This window comes from Zeus faber, assembly GCF_960531495.2.
Source record: "Zeus faber genome assembly, chromosome: 12".
In the NCBI taxonomy this organism is placed as follows: domain Eukaryota; kingdom Metazoa; phylum Chordata; class Actinopteri; order Zeiformes; family Zeidae; genus Zeus; species Zeus faber.
The window spans coordinates 17,403,678-17,425,377 of record NC_137196.1 but is presented as its reverse complement, the minus strand read 5'-3'; the positions used below and the strand labels follow the sequence as shown (position 1 = coordinate 17,425,377).

At 44.7% G+C, this 21,700-nt stretch overlaps 1 protein-coding gene across 1 annotated transcript in view; it reads left to right on the top strand.

The window, feature by feature from the left end:
• egfra (epidermal growth factor receptor a (erythroblastic leukemia viral (v-erb-b) oncogene homolog, avian)) overlaps positions 1 to 20,560 on the top strand; it is a 42,055-nt gene extending 21,495 nt beyond the window's left edge. Inside the window, exons 3-28 of the mRNA XM_080011033.1 lie at positions 1,311 to 1,494; positions 1,608 to 1,739; positions 1,861 to 1,929; positions 2,014 to 2,132; positions 2,698 to 2,839; positions 3,935 to 4,051; positions 4,297 to 4,423; positions 4,536 to 4,609; positions 4,723 to 4,810; positions 4,919 to 5,118; positions 5,735 to 5,867; positions 6,345 to 6,435; positions 6,921 to 7,078; positions 8,027 to 8,065; positions 8,716 to 8,860; positions 9,008 to 9,130; positions 9,436 to 9,534; positions 11,072 to 11,257; positions 11,613 to 11,768; positions 13,128 to 13,203; positions 13,986 to 14,132; positions 15,118 to 15,215; positions 15,333 to 15,500; positions 17,725 to 17,772; positions 17,908 to 18,001; positions 18,260 to 20,560. Coding sequence (XP_079867159.1) covers positions 1,311 to 1,494; positions 1,608 to 1,739; positions 1,861 to 1,929; positions 2,014 to 2,132; positions 2,698 to 2,839; positions 3,935 to 4,051; positions 4,297 to 4,423; positions 4,536 to 4,609; positions 4,723 to 4,810; positions 4,919 to 5,118; positions 5,735 to 5,867; positions 6,345 to 6,435; positions 6,921 to 7,078; positions 8,027 to 8,065; positions 8,716 to 8,860; positions 9,008 to 9,130; positions 9,436 to 9,534; positions 11,072 to 11,257; positions 11,613 to 11,768; positions 13,128 to 13,203; positions 13,986 to 14,132; positions 15,118 to 15,215; positions 15,333 to 15,500; positions 17,725 to 17,772; positions 17,908 to 18,001; positions 18,260 to 18,609 — 3,363 coding nt within the window. The 3' untranslated portion in view covers positions 18,610 to 20,560. The remainder of the gene's footprint in view (positions 1 to 1,310; positions 1,495 to 1,607; positions 1,740 to 1,860; positions 1,930 to 2,013; positions 2,133 to 2,697; positions 2,840 to 3,934; positions 4,052 to 4,296; positions 4,424 to 4,535; positions 4,610 to 4,722; positions 4,811 to 4,918; positions 5,119 to 5,734; positions 5,868 to 6,344; positions 6,436 to 6,920; positions 7,079 to 8,026; positions 8,066 to 8,715; positions 8,861 to 9,007; positions 9,131 to 9,435; positions 9,535 to 11,071; positions 11,258 to 11,612; positions 11,769 to 13,127; positions 13,204 to 13,985; positions 14,133 to 15,117; positions 15,216 to 15,332; positions 15,501 to 17,724; positions 17,773 to 17,907; positions 18,002 to 18,259) is intronic.
• The last annotated feature ends 1,140 nt before the right edge of the window (positions 20,561 to 21,700 follow it).

Genomic DNA, 21,700 nt, shown 5'->3' with positions numbered 1-21,700 from the left:
GGTAAGGGTTTAGGGAGCGCCAACATGGCGAGAGTTTTTATTAAGCGTTGAACAGAACGGCTCGCTGGCCACACGTACAAATAATAATCGATAACAATTCTAATAATAATGATGATAATAATGCTGAGGATGGTTTCGGGCGCAGGAGGAATGGCGTTCCGCTCCCTGGCCCCTGGTGGGCTGACCGGCCCGTGCGCCGATCCCCTCTGCAAGACAGACAAACATTAAGAGCGCTCCCTGCCTCGAGCCGGACCAACCAGCGCCGATTAGGCCGACTGGAGGCAGCTTGGTGGTCGCGGGAAAGGGAACCGCGCTGTCGTCCTCAGCCGGTGAACGCGCTTTACAAATATTGCCTGTAGTGTGAGGCATTGCCACACAGCGGACGTTGTGGCAACCCCCACATACGCTGTGCTTATTGTTGTTGTCGTGGTAACGTTAGGCCACATGTGGCTACTGTTGTAATCGTGTCGCCTAGTGGACTTCTCTTTACGTTATGTCACAACATCAATTACAAAAACAATGTCACAAAAGCGTTTCCATGACATTTTTGGCCTAAATGTCTTATGAGGATCGGATCGGATTTCCAGAATCTGCTCCGATTATTTTTTCCTTGCTTCGGCCCGATAGTGATACTGGGTATCGGAATTCTATAGATTTATGAATCGAACACAGTGGTTCCCCTAGATTTTTTTTCAGTTCTGGTGGTACGCACCGAAAAGCCCTAAATGGACGATGGCATATTGGCGAGCTCGGCTTCGCTCAGATGGCGCAGCAGGTGGTCTGCAATTTATATTGCGTTCTAATTTTCGTTCGCTCAGTATATTCAAGACTTAAAACAAAGTGATCACAGGGCAAAGATGACTTATTTTATTGCATGAAAATAAGCTGTGCAACCGATGACCTTTGCAAAACATTAGCACAGCATGAAGACCGTGTGCATGATTCATTGCTGCACGTTATCTTCCTTGGCTTGGAGAAAAGTTTCACCATGGCATCCGGATATGCAAATTTCATTCAATCATTCCAATCATTGCCATTTTCAAGCACACAGAGTGAGAAAGCGAAATCTCCTGCACTGCGGAGGCGGCTAGTTCTAAAAAAACAGTAGAGTTTTTAGAACGTTTTGAAAAGGCCATTTACAAAAAAAAAGATTATCGATTTTATAGTTGACACAGAGAACACGGAGACATCGGCCGTTTAGTGGGCACCTTGTAACATCCCTAGTTTCGACATGTGTTTAACTGGCATAAATGGGCTGTAAATTCCAATAAAAAAAGACCATAATTGCTGTCCCTCTCCTCCCCCAACAGTCTATACAGGAGGTGGGCGGCTACGTGCTGATCGCCCTCAACAGGGCTCCCAGGATTCCCCTGGACAACCTGCGCATCATTCGGGGCCACACCCTCTACGGAGACTTTGCCCTGTCTGTGCTGAGCAACTACAACAAGTCTATGGGTGTAGGCACCACCGAGCTACCCCTGACCAGCCTGACCGGTCAGTGACCTCTGGAATCTCCAGATTTATGTATACAGTAAAGACTCTCTTGGCGGTCACTGTTAAGACGATAATTGGGGAGAATATAATTTTTTGTCATTTATTATGTACAGAAATCCTCAACGGTGGGGTGAAGTTCTCTGGCAATCAGCTGTGCAACGTGGAGACCATCCAGTGGGAGGACATTGTGAACATCAACCGCAAACCCAAACTGGAGCTCCAAGTGCCCAGCTCCAACCCGCTCTGTAAGGAGTTCTCAATCCGTGAATCTGTCCTGAATCTGAGTTATTTCATTGTATCACTGTAATCACACAACATTACCGCTTTTTCCCGGCTGTTAAGTGCATTTCTGTTGTTTTTATGCAGGTAAAAAGTGTCACCCAAGCTGTTTCAACGGCTCATGCTGGGCACCTGGACCGCAGAACTGTCAGACCTGTACGTGTTCCTTTTTTTGTTTTGTTTTGTTTATCAGATATTTTCATGTGAAAAATCGAAAAATGTGACTGTTTCCCTCTCCAGTGACCAAGCTGACCTGCGCCCACCAGTGCTCCAAGAGATGCAAGGGGCCGTCCCCAAGCGACTGCTGCAACGAGCACTGCGCCGCCGGTTGCACGGGACCCCGGCCCACCGAGTGTCTGGTGAGAGGACTGGGACGGGACAGAAAGTAGACACAGCAGCGCCACTGAATTCCTGTCCGGCGGGGCTGGCTTCAGTTGTAACTGGATTTCTTTAAAACAAACAAAAGCTTTTTGGTTTTTGTTTTTTTTGCCAATCAGATTACTTCCTGCTGGTAGCACGTCAATGAATTATGACTCAGACTTTACATCAAACCAATGACTCTGGCAACTCAGGATGGAAAACTTGGGGTACACACAATACAAGGATGTACTGTGTGGGGAAAACAAGCCCATTTAACACATTTATAGCGTCCCATGACATCCTCATGAGAAGCCTGACACTGACGAGCATCTGTCTTGGGATCACAAACACATGTCGTTGACGCTCTTGGCTCGGACGAGGCATCGCGCTTGCGATTAAAACTTTTTCTTGGACAGCGCCTGGACCCGGCTCTCGCTCCGTGTCCAGCTGTGAGCGTCAAGCTGCGTGCACGACGGAGGAATGCCGTGTTATCATTAGCGCAGGGCTGTGTTATGATCCCGGAGTACTGCATGGCTCTTTGTGGGGTTGTTTTTTTTCCGGCAGGCTTGCCGAGACTTCCAGGACGACGGGACCTGCAAGGACTCCTGCCCGGGCCTCATGCGCTACGACCCCAACCTGCACCAGCTGGTGCCCAACCCCGACGGGAAGTACAACTTTGGAGCCACCTGCGTCAAGACCTGCCCATGTAAGACGAGAGGGTTTATAAAGCTTTCTGCCAAAATATGTGTGTTTTTCTTAATTCAAACTAAAGATGGATAGATGGATAGATGGATTGATTGATAGAGTGTATATAGATGGATAAATAGATAGATGCATAGGTAGATAGATGGATAGACAGACAGACAGACAGACAGACAGACAGACAGACAGACAGACAGGTAGATAAATTGATCGATAGAGGGTATATAGATAGATAAATAGATAGATGGATAGGTAGATAGATAGATGGATAGATAGATTGATTGATAGAGGGTATATAAATAGATAAATAGATAGATGGATAGGTAGATAGATGGATAGATAGACAGAAAGACAGACAGATAGACAGACAGATAGATAGATTGATGATAGAGGCTATATAGATAGATAAATAGATAGATGGATAGATAGACAGACAGACAGACAGCCAGACAGACAGATAGATTGATCGATAGAGGGTAACTAGGTAGATGGATAGATAGAAAGACTGATTGATAGAGGGTATATAGATAGATAAATAGATAGATGGATAGGTAGATAGATGGATGATAGATAGACAGTCAGACAGACAGACAGACAGACAGATAGATAGATATATTGATCGATAGAGGCTATATAGATAGATAAATAGATGGACCAACCAAAAAATTTACAATGAACAATAGAAAAATAAACCTATGTGCATGAATGTGCTACGGTACGTACGTTTACTGTACATGAAACAATATGCTCTCGCTAAAATCATCCTGCATCAACGTGGCATAGCCCGGGTCGCCCTCTCCGGCCTGTTAGATATTCAGCCTCTACTCGGGATTAATCATAAACCGTATAAACGAGGAAAGAAAATGATTGAGTTTCGGGGCGTGTTAATGCAACAACTGGGCTTTCTCTCTTTAACTTAGACATTCCTAGGACCACATGCCCTGTGTCTGACCTGCAGCCCCGTATCAAAAATAAAACCTGAGAGCAGTCCCCACATTTGGAACTATATTTGCGGGCCGACGTGGATCCAGTGGACGTCAAAGAAAACGCGGGTGATAAGCCAACATCTCTCACTGTATTCTACGGGTATCCGTTGCAGATAACTACGTGGTGACGGACCACGGGGCCTGCGTCCGAAGCTGCAGCGGCAACACGTACGAGGTGGAGGAGGGCGGGGTCCGCAAGTGCACCAAGTGTGATGGACTGTGCCCGAAAGGTAAAAAAAAAAAAAAAAAAAAAAGGGTTAACGGCAATTTCGCCAAAAAAATACCAAGCTGACCCGGGGACAGCGCTTCCCGTGGCGCGCGCGAGCCCTTCCTGTTGTATATACTGTGTAGTGTGCGTGGGTGTCTGTGTGCAGCTGTTATCTGCCAACCGCACCTGTGCGCTCCCACGCGCACATGGGGCACCGTTCTCCATAAAGATAAGCGTTGAGAAACGTTCGGTGTGTTGCTATTCCAGTTTGCAACGGCCTGGGAATGGGAAACCTGACCAACATCCTGTCCATCAACGCCTCCAACATCGACTCGTTTAAAAATTGCACCAAGATCAACGGCAACATCGTCATCATCCGCCCTTCTATCCATGGGTGAGTTGAAGTGCGGCGCACAAATAAAACGAAACTACCAACGCGAAACCTTGAACGCACCTCAACTGACGAAGAATTCGTAAAAGAACTCGGCGCATTTTTATTTTTGTAGGGACGATTACACCAAAACACCAAAGATGGACCCCGCCCAGCTGGACGTTTTTAAGACGGTTAAAGAAATTACAGGTGGGATTGCGCAATAACCTGCAAAATCCCAAATACTGTGTCCTTTGTCTCCACTCACAATTACTTTTATTTTTCATTTTTATTTTTATTTTTTTCATGGCTTGACTATTTAGGATATTTATGGATTGACACGTGGCCAGAGCACATGACTTCACTCAGTCCCTTCGAGAACCTGGAGATCATCAGAGGGCGGATGAAAAAGTAGGCTAAAGAAGAACCGTGTCATAAGAGTCGCGTTTTACACAATGTTTCACACCGTCCATCGCTCTCCCTCACGCACGCGCTCCCTCGTATCTCAAATTATTTCAGCGGCAGACACACGCTGGCCGTGGTCAAACTGGGCATCAACCACCTGGGCCTGCGCTCGCTGAAGGAGATCAGTGACGGCGACGTCTTCATCACCATGAACCCGGCGCTGTGCTTCACCCGGAGACGCCACTGGAAGGGCATGTTCAAGTCCGAGAGCCAGACGGTGAAAATAGAGGATAACGCAGATGGTGCCTCCTGCGGTACGTTTGTGGAGGTTTTTTCTTTTCTCTTTAAAAAAAATTGTTTTGATTATCGTACATTTTTATGTTTCTTGTTCATTTTTAGGTTTATTGTGTAATGCCGTTTTTTTATTTTTTATTTGTTTATTGTTTCTTTTAGGGTTATTTTTCTTGTCGTTGTTTATTTATTGGTTTATTGGATATTGTATATAGACCATTTTAGTTTTATTATTATTATATTTTTATTCTATTACTTCTTTCTCTATCTATCTCTATCTATCTCTTTCCATATCGCTATCTCTATCTATTCATATCTATCTCTATCTATCTCTATCCATCTTTACATCTGTCCATCTATCCATATCTTTATCTCTATCTCTATCCATCATCCATCCATCTCTCTATCCCTCCATCTCTCTATTGCTATCTATCTTTTCACCTATCTATCTGTTTTTCTGAAGTAAGGGATGAAGCTATTACCTTCCGCGTAATATGCGATGCACGTCTAGACCTAATGATTGAACTGTAATGGAAAATAAGCCCATTAAGTTGGGGTGGGGTTGTAAAAAAAAATACAAATAAAAATTTTAAAAAAGCCCAGATCTCTGTTTTAGGGGATGCTTGTTTTTCTTTCCAGCTCTGCAGAACAACACATGTGACAGGAAGTGCACCAAGGAGGGCTGCTGGGGCCCGGGGCCCGCCATGTGCTTCGCCTGCCGGGACTTCAGCCGCGATGGGAGCTGTGTTGACTCCTGCAACATCCTGGAGGGGTGAGGGAGGAATCCTGCCTTTCACTTCCCCCGGGACACAGCTTTTGCTTATTTTTACATAGATAAACAGTCCCATCAGCAGATCTCCAATGCACGCCTTAAAAAAGGAGTATTTTCATACCGAGACCGCTTCCTGGCCAAGATGGCAAATAGATCAGAAGATTATATTTTTCTTATTTAGTTATTGAGTCCTAAGTCTGTGCACTAAGCTGTTGTCAGTACTAATTTTTTTTATTTTTTTGGGTTCAGCCTCCCGTAAAGCTCCAGAACACAAACACCCTCGCTGGAATGGCACACTGGCTCACAACTGTTTATCTTAGAACATCTCTGTCAAACATTGAAGGCTGCCATGCTTACAATTTAACTTCTGCCTTGGAATTAGGGATCAGGTGTCTCACATCCAACGTAAAAGTTTGAAATAATAAATAAACACCCCGCATGCAAGTGACGCTGTTCGCTCTGATGTTATCTTGGCAGAGAACCTCGGGAGGCGTTCGTCAATCAGACGTGCGTGGAGTGCAACGCCGAGTGCCAGCCGCTCAACGGAACAGCCACTTGCAGCGCCCCTGTACGTGTGCGCCTTGTCGCTCCACGCAGACATCAGTTGTGTCATTAGAGTCGTTTGATTTATTTCCTGTAAGTTATCAAATATTTGTGGAGCTGGGAGCGGCGTGAACGCAGTGAACGCTCAGGGTACTGACTTGAGTCTTTACCAACAAGGAGCCTTTCAGCCTGATAATCTCTAAAGATCTGCTCAGACACACACCCATACAGTGTGTGTGTGTGTGTGTGTGTATATATATATATATATATATATATATATATATATATATATATATATATATATATATATATATATATATATATATATATATATATATATACACACTGTGTGTGTATATATATGTATATATACTGTGTATATATACAGTGTATACTGTATATAAATATACATATATATATACAGTATATATACAGTTTATATATATATATATACTGTATACATATATGTATATATATATTTATTCAACTTTTTATCGCATCTTCTCCCAGGGTCCTGGAAATTGCACCAAGTGTGCCAGCTTCCAGGACGGGCTGTTCTGCGTGTCCCGCTGTCCCCAAGGTGTCCCGGGGAAGGACGACACGCTGGTGTGGAAATACGCAGATAGGATGAACATGTGCCAGCTGTGCCACAAAAACTGCACGCGGGGGTGAGTGGATTGTTCAGCCCCGGTTCCAACGACAGCGCCTCACCCCGTCACGATTTCACCCCTCTGGCAAAATATGCACACGGTCAAGGCGTCGTGCAGAGATATATTGTGTTTCCTGAAAAGCGCTTTGATTTCACCCAGAAACCGAACTGACGACGGGGGGTTTTGCGTGACGTTAGATCCGGTGTCGCGGTGAATCATGCCTGTTTTTTTTGGAATTGATTTGAAAGTTTGCTCATCCCTTTGAAAGCACTATTTAGTCTATGCCAGAGGGTTGTTGCATACCTAATTTGAGTCAAAACACATGCAGGGCCCTTCTCTGTGCTCTCACTCTGGGAATGTACACAGAACCCCTCGTGAACAATTAGCCTAAGCATTACACCGCAGCTTGTTTCTACAGTGTTTCATGACATCCCTCCAGGCGTGAAATTAAACTAATAATCCGCAAATTAAATATATATATATATTTTAATCCAATATTTGTCTCATATTTTATCCTGTATTTAGCCGGCAAAATCCGTTTGCTGTATTTGTGTGACGCATGTTCTCCTAGATATGCTGTTTTCAATTGTTGGTGGCAGGGTCCGCCACAAAAGTTTGACAGGACGGGATTCTCCATGCTGACCATAATGTTCACCTCTAATCTTGATCTATGTGTGACCTTCCAAATTGGAACCAGCTTATAGCTGGTTCCACCATGTTCAAGTTCAAGTTCAAGTTCAAGAGATTATTTGTCACATACATGCCTAAACTACAGAAGAAAAATACCTTAGTATTCCTATTTGTAATGTACAGTAATACCTCAGGTGTATCCAGTCTGGCGCCCCTCACCGGATTATTTTAAAATTCTACACCTGTCTGTTTTGGACGTATTTTTACATTTTGTTATAAATTTTTTTGTGTGATGTTTTCTGCAGATTCCATTTACTTACTCTGTTTGTTTAACAGATGTATGGGCCCTGGTCTGGAAGGCTGCCAGGCGAAAATGTAAGCAAACTATTCTTACTCAAATATACCGAAAAAGCATTGTTCTGATATCATGTGTGCTTTTTGTTGTCATAGGAAAATATGACATCAAGTATGGAAAACAGCTCAAGTAATGGCTTATAATTACTTTTACGCCAAAAAAAACAAAACCTGTTTGTACCTATTGATCACTTTTTTTCTCCCTGAGTATTTGGGGAAACAACACTTTTTAGTAAATGAGTGATTCTACAAAGCACACAGGCAAAAAATGAATCTCCGACAGCACCCATTACAATTCACATTTATGACCTGTGATACAAATTCCTTCCTATAACAAAATAGAGTAGAGTATCCCAAAAAGGCTTCTGAAAGACTTTTGCCCTCATTTCAGACCAAACATGGTTGAGCTCTGTCATTTTGGCGACTACAATAAGATAAAAGGGATACGAGGACAGCCTCTAAGACTTTGGAAGAATGCTGCACATGGTTTATTTTCGTGACGATCCCTTCCAGTTGGCCGCCGTCCTTTCCAAACAGATCTGGGCCGCGTGAAAACGCTGGCAGATCAGAGTCGCTCGGATCGGGCCTCATCTACTGTTTGTTTGTCGGCGTCCCCCCTGATCCCTCGACTGAAAGCCGGCGTTCGCCCGCTCTCGTTTCGTGTCCTCCAGTCAGACCGGTCTATCCATGATCGCGGCCGGCGTGGTGGGTGGACTCCTGGCCGTCCTCGTCGCCGGCGTGTCCGTGTTCGTGTTGCTGCGGCGACGCCGCATCAAGAGGAAGAGGACCATGCGTAGGATCCTGCAGGAGAGAGAGGTGGGTGGGAATAAGAGTTATGATGTTCTAAACCATTAATATTGCACCTATTTAGTGCACCTAAATGATTTGTTCCGCATGGGGAGATGACTAAGATACTTATATGGGAGTGATTTTTATTATTCTTTTTCTTTTTTTTTATCCCAGTTGGTTGAACCTTTGACCCCCAGCGGCGAGGCGCCCAACCAGGCTCTGCTGCGGATCCTGAAAGAAACCGAGTTTAAGAAGATCAAGGTGTTGGGATCGGGAGCTTTCGGCACGGTTTATAAGGTGTGTCTAAAGGTTGTAAAATTCTGCCTTCCGATTATTAGTATTTTTTTATTTTTTTATTGCTTTATTACTGAGCTGTCGTGGAGCGGAGCGGACGTTGCCGTGCATTTAGACTGAACCAACACCCGGCGGCGCGACCCCTCATCTACATCTGCTGTCAATTTTTTCCCGATTAACGGTCACATTTCTTACACGCCAGGTCATGCATCACTGTATCCAAGCTCTCCCCCTCCAAAAATGTGTTCGGCAATCAAATTAGGTTTTTATTTCTGTCGAGAGTAACGGCCGTGTGTCTGTGCACGCAGGGCCTGTGGGTTCCGGAGGGAGAGGACGTGAAGATTCCTGTGGCCATCAAGGTTTTGAGAGAAGCGACATCGCCCAAAGCCAACAAGGAGATCCTGGATGTAGGTGTATTGTTCTACAAATGAGGGTTTGGTCAGCTTTACACAAGCTTTTTCGCCGCGCCGTTAAGTGTTTACTCTTTCATCATTCGACGCCTTTTAAGACAGGGTCACATTTAAAAAAATAGGCCGACGTTGACTTTGTCATTCGGAAAACGTGGGTTTGAATCTCCTCCCAGGTTTCCGTTTCCTCACGTGCAGCTCAGGCCGCATTAGCGACTCTGGCAAATCGCCGCAGGTGGAAAGACCCGAGAAAGACCTGAGAGTGATTGACTCTAGCTTGGAACGACCCGTGCAGTAAGAGACAAAATATTCCCAGCCGGGACGTCAACCTCGGTGTAACGTGTGCTTCTAATTTGTAGCACGTACAAGCATCACTTCCACAATATGGGGAAGGTTTGGGGTCACGTTCCTTGTGGAGCTGCAGGAATTGGGATCTATTTCCAGAAGGGTTTGGTCGTGGGAGTTTGAAACCCAACGCTGAGGTGCTCTGGAAAGGAATGCTGTGCCGTTACCGTGCAATAAAAACATTGATACACTAATGTCTCTGTCGCAATGTAGCTTGAATGTTATTCTCCCTTGTAAGTCGCTTTGGATAAAAGCGTCTGCTAAATGACAAAATGCAAAATGTAAATTAAACACGGCATTCGGCGAAAATCCAGCGTGTATGAGGACTTGAAAGTGCTGCCGGGATAAAAAAGGTTTCGTGGCTATGTTGCCTCGTCATTCCACATCTGGTGGCTGTGGTGCAACCCACGACTTCACCGAGGCTTAATTTGAAGGTTTAAATTGGACTTTTCAGCTCGGTGATGATAATTAGGGTTTTATAACAATTAAGTTGCAATTTGTGTAACAGATCTCTACACTGTAAGGCCAGATTAGTCTTGAAGGATTGTTGGGGAGTTATTTCCACTCTCTCCTCCGTAGGAGGTCAAATTAAAGAGTCATCCACAGAAGAGTGAGCCAACAACCAGTAGGGAATTTAGAGTCATGCTGAGGCAGCGGGTCCAATGCAGATCCTCCAGGGCCATCTCTCACTGAGCTTTTTTTGATCGGGGGGAAAAATGTTCTTCTGGTCTAGGATTGAACCTACAGCCTGATTTAGATGTCCTTTGAACACAATTCAACCACAATTCTTGATGGTTTATTAACATTTTGGTAGCTTGGGCAACGATAGAAACCCTTAAATTCACATTTAATTACATGCACAGAAAGTATTCCACTGATTCCCAGGGTAAATGAGTGCTGTAGCTTAGGCTACGGGTCCAAACAACAAAAATGAAACAACACAAGCCGTCTAAATGGCGTCTAGCCCTCACTGGGTAATCTCTCCTCACTCGCTATGGGGTCTTGCTCCACCAAATACATTATGGTAGCCACTAATTTTTAAAGCACTCAGTGGACACTGGAATTATTATTATTATTATTATTATTATTATTATTATTGTTGTTGTTGTTGTTGTTTTGTTATCATTATTATTATTTATTTATGTATTCATTTTTAAATAATTGATCTATGATTTGATGTTTCTCTCTGCAGGAGGCCTACGTGATGGCCAGCGTGGAGCACCCCCACGTGTGCCGCCTGCTGGGGATCTGTCTCACCTCCACGGTGCAACTGGTCACCCAGCTGATGTCTTACGGCTGCCTGCTGGACTACGTGAAGGAGAACAAGGACAACATCGGCTCCCAGCACCTGCTCAACTGGTGTGTCCAGATAGCCAAGGTAAAACTGAGAATTCGTCTCCGAAACACGTGTTCACTTGGTAATCCGTCGGGCTTGTTTGTTTTCGCTCGGCAAAGTGACGAGTTGGTTTCCCGCCACGTTTGCCTCTTGAGTCTGCATGGACACATTGAAAAACTGTGGATCCAGCTTATAATCACGAGCGGGTCCTTATAAAGGACACCGAATATTGAATGACGGCATTCAGGGCTTTCAGAGCTCCCTGATGCCTGAGCCTGCATTCTAAACTCATTTCATAAGTGACACCGTGGCAGAATCCAGCCTAATTAAACAGATACTCCCATCAAACACAGTTCCAATCTATTCATTTACACCGCCGTGCTGTGTTTGACACCAGGGGATGAACTATCTGGAGGAGCGCCACTTGGTGCACCGTGACTTGGCAGCCAGGAACGTGCTGGTGAAGACACCGCAGCACATCAAGATCACCGACTTTGGGCTCGCTAAGCTCCTCAACGCAGACGAAAAGGAGTACCACGCGGACGGAGGAAAGGTGAGCATGAGAAACTGGTGGAAAATGACTAACTGTGTAAGCTCAGTGCGTGGCTGCAGAGGGGATCGGTAACCGGACGTCCCAGTTTGTCCAGGACTGTCACACACTGACTGACTGACTGACTGTGTGTGCGCGCGTGTGTGTGTGTGTGTGTGTGTGTGCGTGCGTGCGCACATTATCTTATTGAACGAAACACAAAAAATGCAGTGCATAACAGGATGTCGATGGGACCGGGACCTGTGGTCACCCTATCCTTCCATTATCTCAAAAAGTGAAAGTATTTCAGCAATACATCTTGCGTCTTCACGATGAGTAAAAAATTAAAATCGTTAAAATCGTTTTAAATGCAGTTGCATTTAGAACTGCTATAAACGATCACTTCTATGAAAATCGAATCCCCCCCAAAAAACGAGAGTATCCTTTTAAAGTGGCCGCCCATAAGATTGCCCGTGTTGGGTGGATTTTCAGTCCTAGAATTTCATTCTAAACTGCACTTTTTTTTTTTTTTTTTTTTTTTTTTTCAACATCCACATTTACACTCGTATTCGCTCTAAGACGGTCAGTCTCTTTTCTTTAAAGTATGCCTTCTTCTGATCAATTCATTTTCTTTGGGGTTTTTTTTCTTTTTGTGTGCATGATCAGTGCATTAATGCCGGGAAAGGCAGACTCCACCACCAACAATGGAAACAACACACTGTGTAGAGGAGCACATGCATAACGCAAATACATTGAGTGTCTTTCTCTTATATAATGCCAGCTAAATAAAGTATAAAATATGGCACAACTCCCCCCTCCCCCCCCCCCCCCCCCCAATGAAATGGGAACATTATGTGGGGACAGTAGCTCAGGAGGTAGAGCATCTAGTAAGCGGAAGGTTGTCGGTTCGATCCCAGGCTCCTCCTGTGCTGATGTTTCCTTGAGCAAGACACTTAACCCCCTAACTGCTCCCCAGGCGCCTCTATATGGCAGCCCACTGCTCTCAGATACTAGGATGGGTAAATGCAGAGAAATTACAAAACTCTCAGTTGTGCGACTGATGTGGATACTTTTTTTTTTTTTAAAGACCCATATCTCTTTAAATTAGCATCTCTGCGTTTCTGGCTTCTGCTCTCGAATTTCATCTGCACTCGCTCGCTGATGTGTTTTATCGATGGATTTGAAAGACAAGTCAGTTCAAACCAGATTCCTCTCCGCTCCGTCAGACACTTTTTCATTATCTGTTACAGTGATCTCGGGCTGAACATGAGTGACTTTTCCTTTTTTTTTTTTTTTTTTTTTTTTTTCTAAAAAATAAAAAAAGAAAAAAGAAAAGGGGCCAAGGGTGGTTCTCAGTGTGATAAATGTTTTACTCCTCCGCAGGTGCCAATAAAATGGATGGCGCTCGAATCCATCCTGAACAGGACGTATACACACCAGAGTGATGTATGGAGCTACGGTGAGTCCTGTGCCCTTTGGGGTGAAAGTTTGCCTTATATACTGTATAATGTCCCGGATTGCACTCGGGAGCTCATGTGAGCATTGGCATTTGCACCAGAGAGAAGCTGTGCGATCGTTTGAGGATTTTAACAGCTTGAAGTAAAATAAAATGATGACAATAACATTTTGTAACTTAGGATAAAAAAATATATATATTGTTTTTGGACCCCGCAATACTACGGTCATCAAAATTGAAAACACATCAGGAGGATCAACTAAAAAAAAAAAACCCACGCACCAACAAGTCTCAGATGGACGGTATTATGTCAGAAAAATGAATAAAACCTTGCTTTCTCCAGGAACACTCGTCAAGTTGGGGAACAAATGCACACACACACACACACACATACACACACACACACACACACACAGCGAAAACACAAGCACTCTTGGACGGCCTCCAAGTCTTTTCCCATGGGTTTTATCATACCTTCCGCTCAATAAGGCAAAACCATCAGCCGGCCCTGGCAGGAGGGACAGGCCTCTGTGTTCTTTTTTTTTTTTTTTTTTTTTTTCCTCCTCGTCCATCTTTAATGGGTCCAGCGCGGAGATGCATCCTGCTTTACTCCCACTGCCGCAGCCAGTGCCAATTCGGCAACGGAGCTCCGCTGATGCTGTGCGATATTATGGACGTTCACATCCTGTTGGGAACTCTGTGCAGTTTTGTTTTTTTTGTTTTTTTTTGCTGAGTGGGGACAAAGTTCTCATGCGCCGCGCCGCCCCTCCTGCTTTTTCTTTTAGGCGTGACGGTTTGGGAGCTGATGACGTTCGGGACCAAGCCTTACGACGGTATTCCGGCCAGCGATATTGCGGGGATCCTGGAGAAAGGGGAGCGGCTCCCCCAGCCGCCCATCTGCACCATCGACGTCTACATGATCATGGTGAAATGTGAGTGGGGATGGCGGTAGGTTCTCTAGCGGGGGGGCGTCAAAGATATGGCCCCGGGGCGTGCGGATTCGGCCCACGGGATAATCTGGGGGCCAAAAAAAGGTCATTTTAAGAAGATAGCTTTAATAACGCGCGATTAATGAGGCAGCGCTTGCGGGGCTAGTTCTTTCGGACAACTCGAGGACGCCGCACACTTCCACGCCCTTATTTGGCCGGCCTATTTAAGCAGCCAATCACTCCTGCCCCGCCTGATTTGCTGGCTGTTTGCTGCTGCGTTGCCGCGCTCCCGCTTCCTCCACCTCCCCTGTATCCACCTGTTGGGCTCTACTCTTCTGTCCGACGGGGGGATTCAAGCTCACCACTCCAATATTTCTCGCTCATTAAGCGTGCCTGTGTTCTTTTTTTTTTTTGTACACCCAGACGGCCAAAATCAAACGCTAAATAAAGATAATTTTCAATTAAATCTAGGAGTTGTCTGTCTAGGATTAATTGTTGAGTTGACACAATTCCTAAAATGAAACACTGTATAGTTATATATATGGGCGACGGAGGCGCAGGAGGTATAGCGGGTCGCGCAGTAATCAGAGGGTTCCTGGTTCGATCCCCCGTTCCTCCTGGCAGCACGTCGGAGTTTCCTTGAGCAAGACACTGAACCCTGAAGTGCCTTCGATGAGCTGGTGGCACCTTGCATGGTTGTCGCTGTCATCGATATGTGAATGGGTGAATGTGAGGCGTGTATTGTAAAGCGGCACTGGAGAACTTGATTCCAAGTTCCAAATTTGAGTGGGCGTGACCTCCAATCACGGTTTAACAAAAAGTAACCCAGCCCACATGAAGTCTCCGTTTGACCACTCCAGCCCAGAACCTAAAATTGGATGGTTTGACAGCTCCTTCTGTTCCAAAAGAACCACATTTGTTTTCCCACTTCCCACAGAAAGGGATTTCTTCACGGTTGCATCTCCTGAACTTGCCGTTCTGTTTTTAGGCTGGATGATCGACGCGGAAAGCCGACCTCGCTTCCGGGAGCTGATGTCCGAGTTTACCAAGATGGCACGAGATCCTCCCCGTTACCTGGTGATTCAGGTACCGCTTTGTCCTTCTCGCCGCAGACCTAAAAAAAAATAATAATAATAAAAAAAAAAGTATAAAAACATCTCTTTTTGGACTCAGCCGTGTCTATTTTTGTCTTGGTCGTCCTAGGGCGATGACAGGATGCACCTGCCCAGCCCCTCGGACACAAAGCTGTACCGCAGCCTGATCAGCGGGGAGGACATGGAGGACGCGGTGGACGCCGACGAGTACCTGATGCCCCAGCAGGGCTTCTTCAGCAGCCCCAGCACGTCCCACACCCCACTGCTGCACTCCACGGTAGTTCTGATGAATGTTCCCGAAAAGATCAAATTTGGGTTTTGGGTTTTTGGCATTACTTATCCCTTTTTTTTTTTTTTTTTTTTTAACTTATGGATGGAATATCTGCAGACTTGGAAACACATAAAACTTTATAGCCGATATGACCAAATATGCAAGGCCTGTTTTTCCTCATTGTTTACATGGGTCCTTGTAAAGCTGTCACATAATTTCCTCCAGCACAAGTTCAGAAATAGACATTTTGAAAGTGAAAAAAGCAAAAACATTCAAATTTAATTTAAGTCCGGACACAACAACAAACAATAACAACAGTAGGACAAACGAGACACAAAGGCATGAAGGACCAAGTAAAACAAAAAAAATAAAAAGGCTGCGCAAGTACTGTACGTAATCATGCACAGTACCCGGCGTGGACAGGCAGTAAGGAAAGTGCAACCGTGCGGTGTGAAAATTCTACATCTTTATAGCTTGAGGGATGAAGGAAAATGGATACCTATCACACTTTGCCCTGGGAAATATGTACCAAATTCCTCTTTTCAACCGCAGCGCACATGTGCATTGGGGCCGCATATCACGTACAGGCCTGCGCCCCCGAATTGGGGTCCAAGCCTTTATTTGAGAAAACACTGGGCTAAAGCAAAGAGCTTCACCAGCCGTTAACTACGTACTGTAGGTCCACTTAAACAGAAGTACCTTTTACAGGAGGAGCGCGCACGGAATGGCTGCATCGAGGATCAACTATAGTCTGTCAAATTAAAGTCTTATCGATTAACACTGTACGTATCATGATTCAGCGTTTCTGTCTCTGCCTCCCTCCAGACTATCCCTAGTGTCCCTCCAAACAAGGGGGTTAGTAATTCCCAACTGTTTCCTCCGAGCAGTATGAAATGCCCACTGGAGCAATCCCTGAAACAATGCTCTCCCTCATAGGCGCGATGATTAGACGCCGTATTTTGTAATGAGGGTTTAATTTGCATGCCATTTTTTTGGGGTGGGGGGCTGTTTTTGGGAAAGGCACAGCCTCATTCATTTATTTAATCGCGAACACAGATGGATCTCAGACCTGAGACGTGTTTTGCTTGCTTGCTACGAGTAATTAGGTTTCCCTCTCTTGGACTCGGCGCTCAGTGGCTAACAGCTCTCCTCGCTGGCGGCGGCGGAATTAAATTGCCGCGCGTTGAGGGGAGTGAATCTCATTGCCTTCGCTTGAATCCCCCCCGTGGTCCGTCGTGCCCCGGCCTGAACCGACCGGACCGACCGACCCCGGTCAAACCCGTTCTTTTAAACTGTCACTGTGGTGACCGCCCGCCCCCCACCCCACGCCTCTTCCTCATTCGATCCAATCTCTCGCCCTCCATCTTTCTTTTCCCATCGCTCCCACATGTCCTCCCCCCCGGTGCCCTTTGATTAATGGAGGGAGCAAAGTGAGGAGAAGTAATTTGCTCCGAGTCCTCGGATTCAGTTGTGTGTGTGTGTGTGTGTGTGTGTGTGTGTGTGCGTGTGTGCGTGTGTGCGAGGCGCGTGTGTGTGTGTGTGTGCGAGGCGCGTGTGTGTGTGTGCGCGCGCACGTGTGTGTGTGTGTGTGTGTGTGTGTGTGTGTGTGTATGTATGGCGGGGGCTGGATCCACTATCTGGGTTCTGGGATCCGTGCCTGGTCAACCCATACGGTGGTTTCGGGTTTGATGGTCTTAGCAGGCAGACAGACCTGTTAAAACTGTCCCGAGGAGAACTTTCAAGCAGTTGAAGCTGAACAGCTGTCACTCTTTATTTAAATTTTAATTTTTTTATTTTTTCTTGTTTTATTCCATATGCGCACGGCGTGTTGTTTATCCATGTCTGTAATCATGTTGAGCCGGAGGGATCAGAGAAAATTCTTTCCTGAAGATTTTCTGGGTGTTGCAAATGTGAAACTCCTCAATATATTTATTTCCTTGAGGTGCAGTTCAGCTGGACAGCTTTTTTATCTCGGGGCCCAATTAAAAGCACAGCACGGTTGCAATACCAAGGGAAAATCCCCCTCTCCACCCCTTTCAAATTGACTAAAAATGCATATGCACAGAACACAAAATGACATAGCCAAACTAAAAAGAGAAGTCAAATAAGGGTACAGAAAACAAACGAAATCGTGTTCGTTAGGTTTTAAAAGCTTTTTATCGTGTTATTCTCTTGGTTGTGGAGATTGTTAGGCTCCGTGGTAAATGAATGTTTCTGATATGTGTTGCAGAGCCTGAGCAGCAGCATGGGAAGGTGTCACAGCAGAAATGGCTTGGGGGTAAGAATATAAAAAAAAAAAAAAAACTGGGAAAAAAAAAAAGAACAAAAGAAAAACAAAACAATGAAACGTATTCAAAGTCTTGCCGTCCGGGCAGGGGTTCCCCTGGCTATAATAGCGTCTCTTCCCTTCCAGAACGGCTTCTCGGGCAGAGAGGGGAGCATCGTTCTGCGTTACATCCCTGACCCCACGGACAAATTCTCAGATGAGGCGTTCCAGCCAGCTCCGGGCAAGTTTGCTTCAAAATTGATGGATCTCCTCAATTCAGTCAGAGGATTTAAGAAATGCAAATTTGTCCCCAGTCGTGTTTGCCTCCCCCTCCCTTTTTTTGAAGAAGAAGAATAGTGACATCTAGTGGTCATCAAGCCATACAACCCAATGGGTGACCTTAAAATGAAAATGTCCTCATCGGCAATATGAGGAAATGTTTTACTTCCACACTTAACCTCTGTCATTTTTTTCTAAATATTTGTTTTCTTACGTACAGACTACATGAACCAGAAGGGCGTCTCGGACGTGATGAACCCCAACTACCAGCACCCTGGCCCGCCGCGCAGCATCCTCCCCACCATTTCGTCGGACGACACGGAGATGGAGTACCTGAACTACTTCAAGAACGGGGCCGCCGGGCCCGAGTACCTCAACGAGGTGGCCCAGCCGCTCCCCCTGCTCCCCCCGACCCCCAACGGCGCCGTCCCCAACGGCCCGCAGAAGTACCACCCGCAGAACAGCATGGACAACCCGGACTACCAGCAGGACTTCACGCCCACCTTCAAGACCCACGCCAACGGGCACATTCCGGCGGCGGAGAACGTGGAGTACCTCGGCCCGGACTGAGGCCGCCTCGAAAAAAGGACGCCTGGTCGCCTATCACTGTGGAGGGGACAGGCGTATAGACACAGGAAATGGAGGAATTCCCCGGCTTTGAAATAAAAGAATAAAAATAAAGGGCATCAAGGTCCACGGGAAGGGATGGCTCGCGGTACCGTGAAGGGCTACGCGGGGTCGCAGCTCGAAGACGCGCCGCCGGGCTTTCCATGTCATCCGCACGCTGGCCTACTTCGTCACACGATGCTCGCAACATTCCCCCCAAACTCCTCAGTATCTGTCAGACTTTTTGGTTTCTGTTGAAAAGCTCGATGAAATGAGACTTAAGACTACAACATGTGGACTACAGATTGAGTGGACTTGAGAATTGCTCTACAAGATATTTTTAAATCCAAAGGCTGTAACCCCTGTCGGAAAAGGACAATTAGTAAATAATTTGTCCCAACAACACAAACAAAATGGTGTGATCTCGATGTAACGGTGTACTAACAACGATGAAATAACCAAAGTCCCCTATTTAGTGGAGGTAAAAGCCTGTCTTTCAAAGAAAGCGGCGGAGAAATATGCATGCGCTGCATAGACTGATCTCAAACTAGTGAATGAACAGTATTTATGGTTCAGTATCAAGAGATTTTGATAAATGTTTAAAAAGCCAAGACCCACGATTGATCAACTTAGATTTGAATCCCCAGACCCCCCCGACTCATTGACATCGAATCGATGACAAAAAAAATAAATAAATACCGTCGGGCGAGGGCATTTCTTTGGACCTGACGACTCTTCCTAAAGCGAGAGGAGGAATGAGAAACGCAACGCCAACAACACGATCCAATTTTACAAACTCACAATGTATGTGTGTGGTTTGGAAGGGGGGAAATCTGCTGAGTATTTTTGAATATGCTATTTTAACGTCTGTACAGTTCCGATTTTAGCTTTGAACAGATGAAAACAAGAAATAAATGATTGGGTCTGCTCTATGAATAATTATCACATGAAAAGGGTACAAATACACACATAAATACATACACACATACATACATGCATACATACATACATACATACATACATACATACATACATACATACATACATAAATGCATGCATGCATACATACATGCATGCATGCATACTGTACATACATACTGTACATACATACATGCATACATACATACATACATACATACATACAGTACATACATACATACATACTGTACATATTGCACCTTGTGTTCAGGTAATACAGCATGTTCATGTTTGGAACTGATGGAATTCTACAAAGAAGCAAATATTTTTAGACAAACAGTTGCAAGGTCAATTGTCTAACAGGGAGCGGAGTGTCCGCTCTGGCTTGAAGGGTGAACAAAAATTGTATTAAAAGTTATTGAATTGAGTTTTTGCGCTCTGCTGGCGGCTAGTGTAGGAAAAGAGTGAATTTTGTGAGCATATACTAATAGAACTATTCCCAAAATGATTTGAATACGTAGTCATTGTGGTATCGCCTCTGGAACACTGTGTCATTGAGGGAAATAATTGTTTTAATTTGTTTTGTTACGTTGCGGAAATTAGCGGGAAATACCGGATTTTCTTTTATTTTTTCAGTTAAATAATACCTGGTGGTTTTACATGGGCTTTTAGGAGTTCACACAGCATCTATAAATCTGCTCATAGCTTTAAAGTCTTGTAGTCTTGCAAGAGCATTACGTGTAAAAATATATATGTCTTTCCTAGTTTTAAAGGAATATACTGTTGTTGTAGCAACTCGTGAGCCTACTTTTTTAGATTTTACACAGGTACATGTACAGAGATAAGTGCTTATTGCAGTATAACACATAGTCACCTATAATTTATCATATCAGTACATGGTTTTGCCACTTTATACGTGAATATGCACTTATTCCTGAATTGTAATTATTTCATTCTAAAGTGAACATAAATAAAGTGTTTGTTTTTTTATATGGAACTACAACTTGTGTGTGTATTTGTTATTATTCTATTAGAATATGCGATGCATGTAATGGTGAGGTCTCTGCTGCCATAGTAAAATAAAAACAAATTAAAAAAAAAAAAAAAAAAGTACATACTGATATCGTACTGATTGTTATGTGAGAAGACAATGAAAGAAGCACATGGAAATATGCATTATGGTATCAGCCATGGAGTATGAATACAAATTCAGCATCAGAGAGGGTAATAATAATAATAATAATAGCTTAATTTATATAGAACCTTTAAAAACACAGTTTACAAAGTGCTTTGTCAGATGAAATAAAAGCAGAGTGTTCAGATGCAAATGCAAAGGAACATTAATAAACAGGAATTAAATGCATTCATTAAATTGTTAAATCGGATAAGGAGACAATAAAAAAATTTACGCAATATGGTAATAAGAAATAGAAATAAAAGTAAAAAATAAAAATGAATAAATAACGAAGTAAAAACAACTAAAATAGATGAAGAAAGGGGGCCACATCACATAAAAGCAGATGTATAAAAATGGGTTTTGGGAAGTGATTTAAAAGAAGTCACTGACACAGTTTCATTTGGAACTCTGGGACTTGTAGTCCAATACACCCAACACAGGCGATCTCACGGATTACCACTTTAAACGTAGTAGTAGGTAAAATAGTTGGGGCATGGCCTCGGGTGTGAATACAGATTATATTTCCTTATCATTTTAACTGGCACTTAAAAAAAAAACTTATGATTCGAAGGCCAGTAAGACAACCAAAAAATATATTAAAAAGAAAAAACATATAATAAAAAAAATCTATAAAGCTGACACAGGCTGTTCGGCCAGTTGCTGCATTCAGATCAGTTCGGGACTCGGGGAACCTCGTCCGCGTATTCGGAAGGGTGCATACGATTTGAATAACTCCCTAGTTTTCGGTGGCGCGGACGTACGATCTGTATGGCCCTCGCGACTCACACGCATGCCATACTTTCCCGAGCAGATCGAACCGAACACATTCGGCTCGGTAAACGGCCGCACCGATCCGAGGCCCGCGGAAGCACGGATTTCCGAGTGTCCTGGGAACGCGGCGGGTCGGGAAAGCCGCGGTCACGTGATCGCGTGCTCGCCCCACGCCAGCCTGCCGCAGCG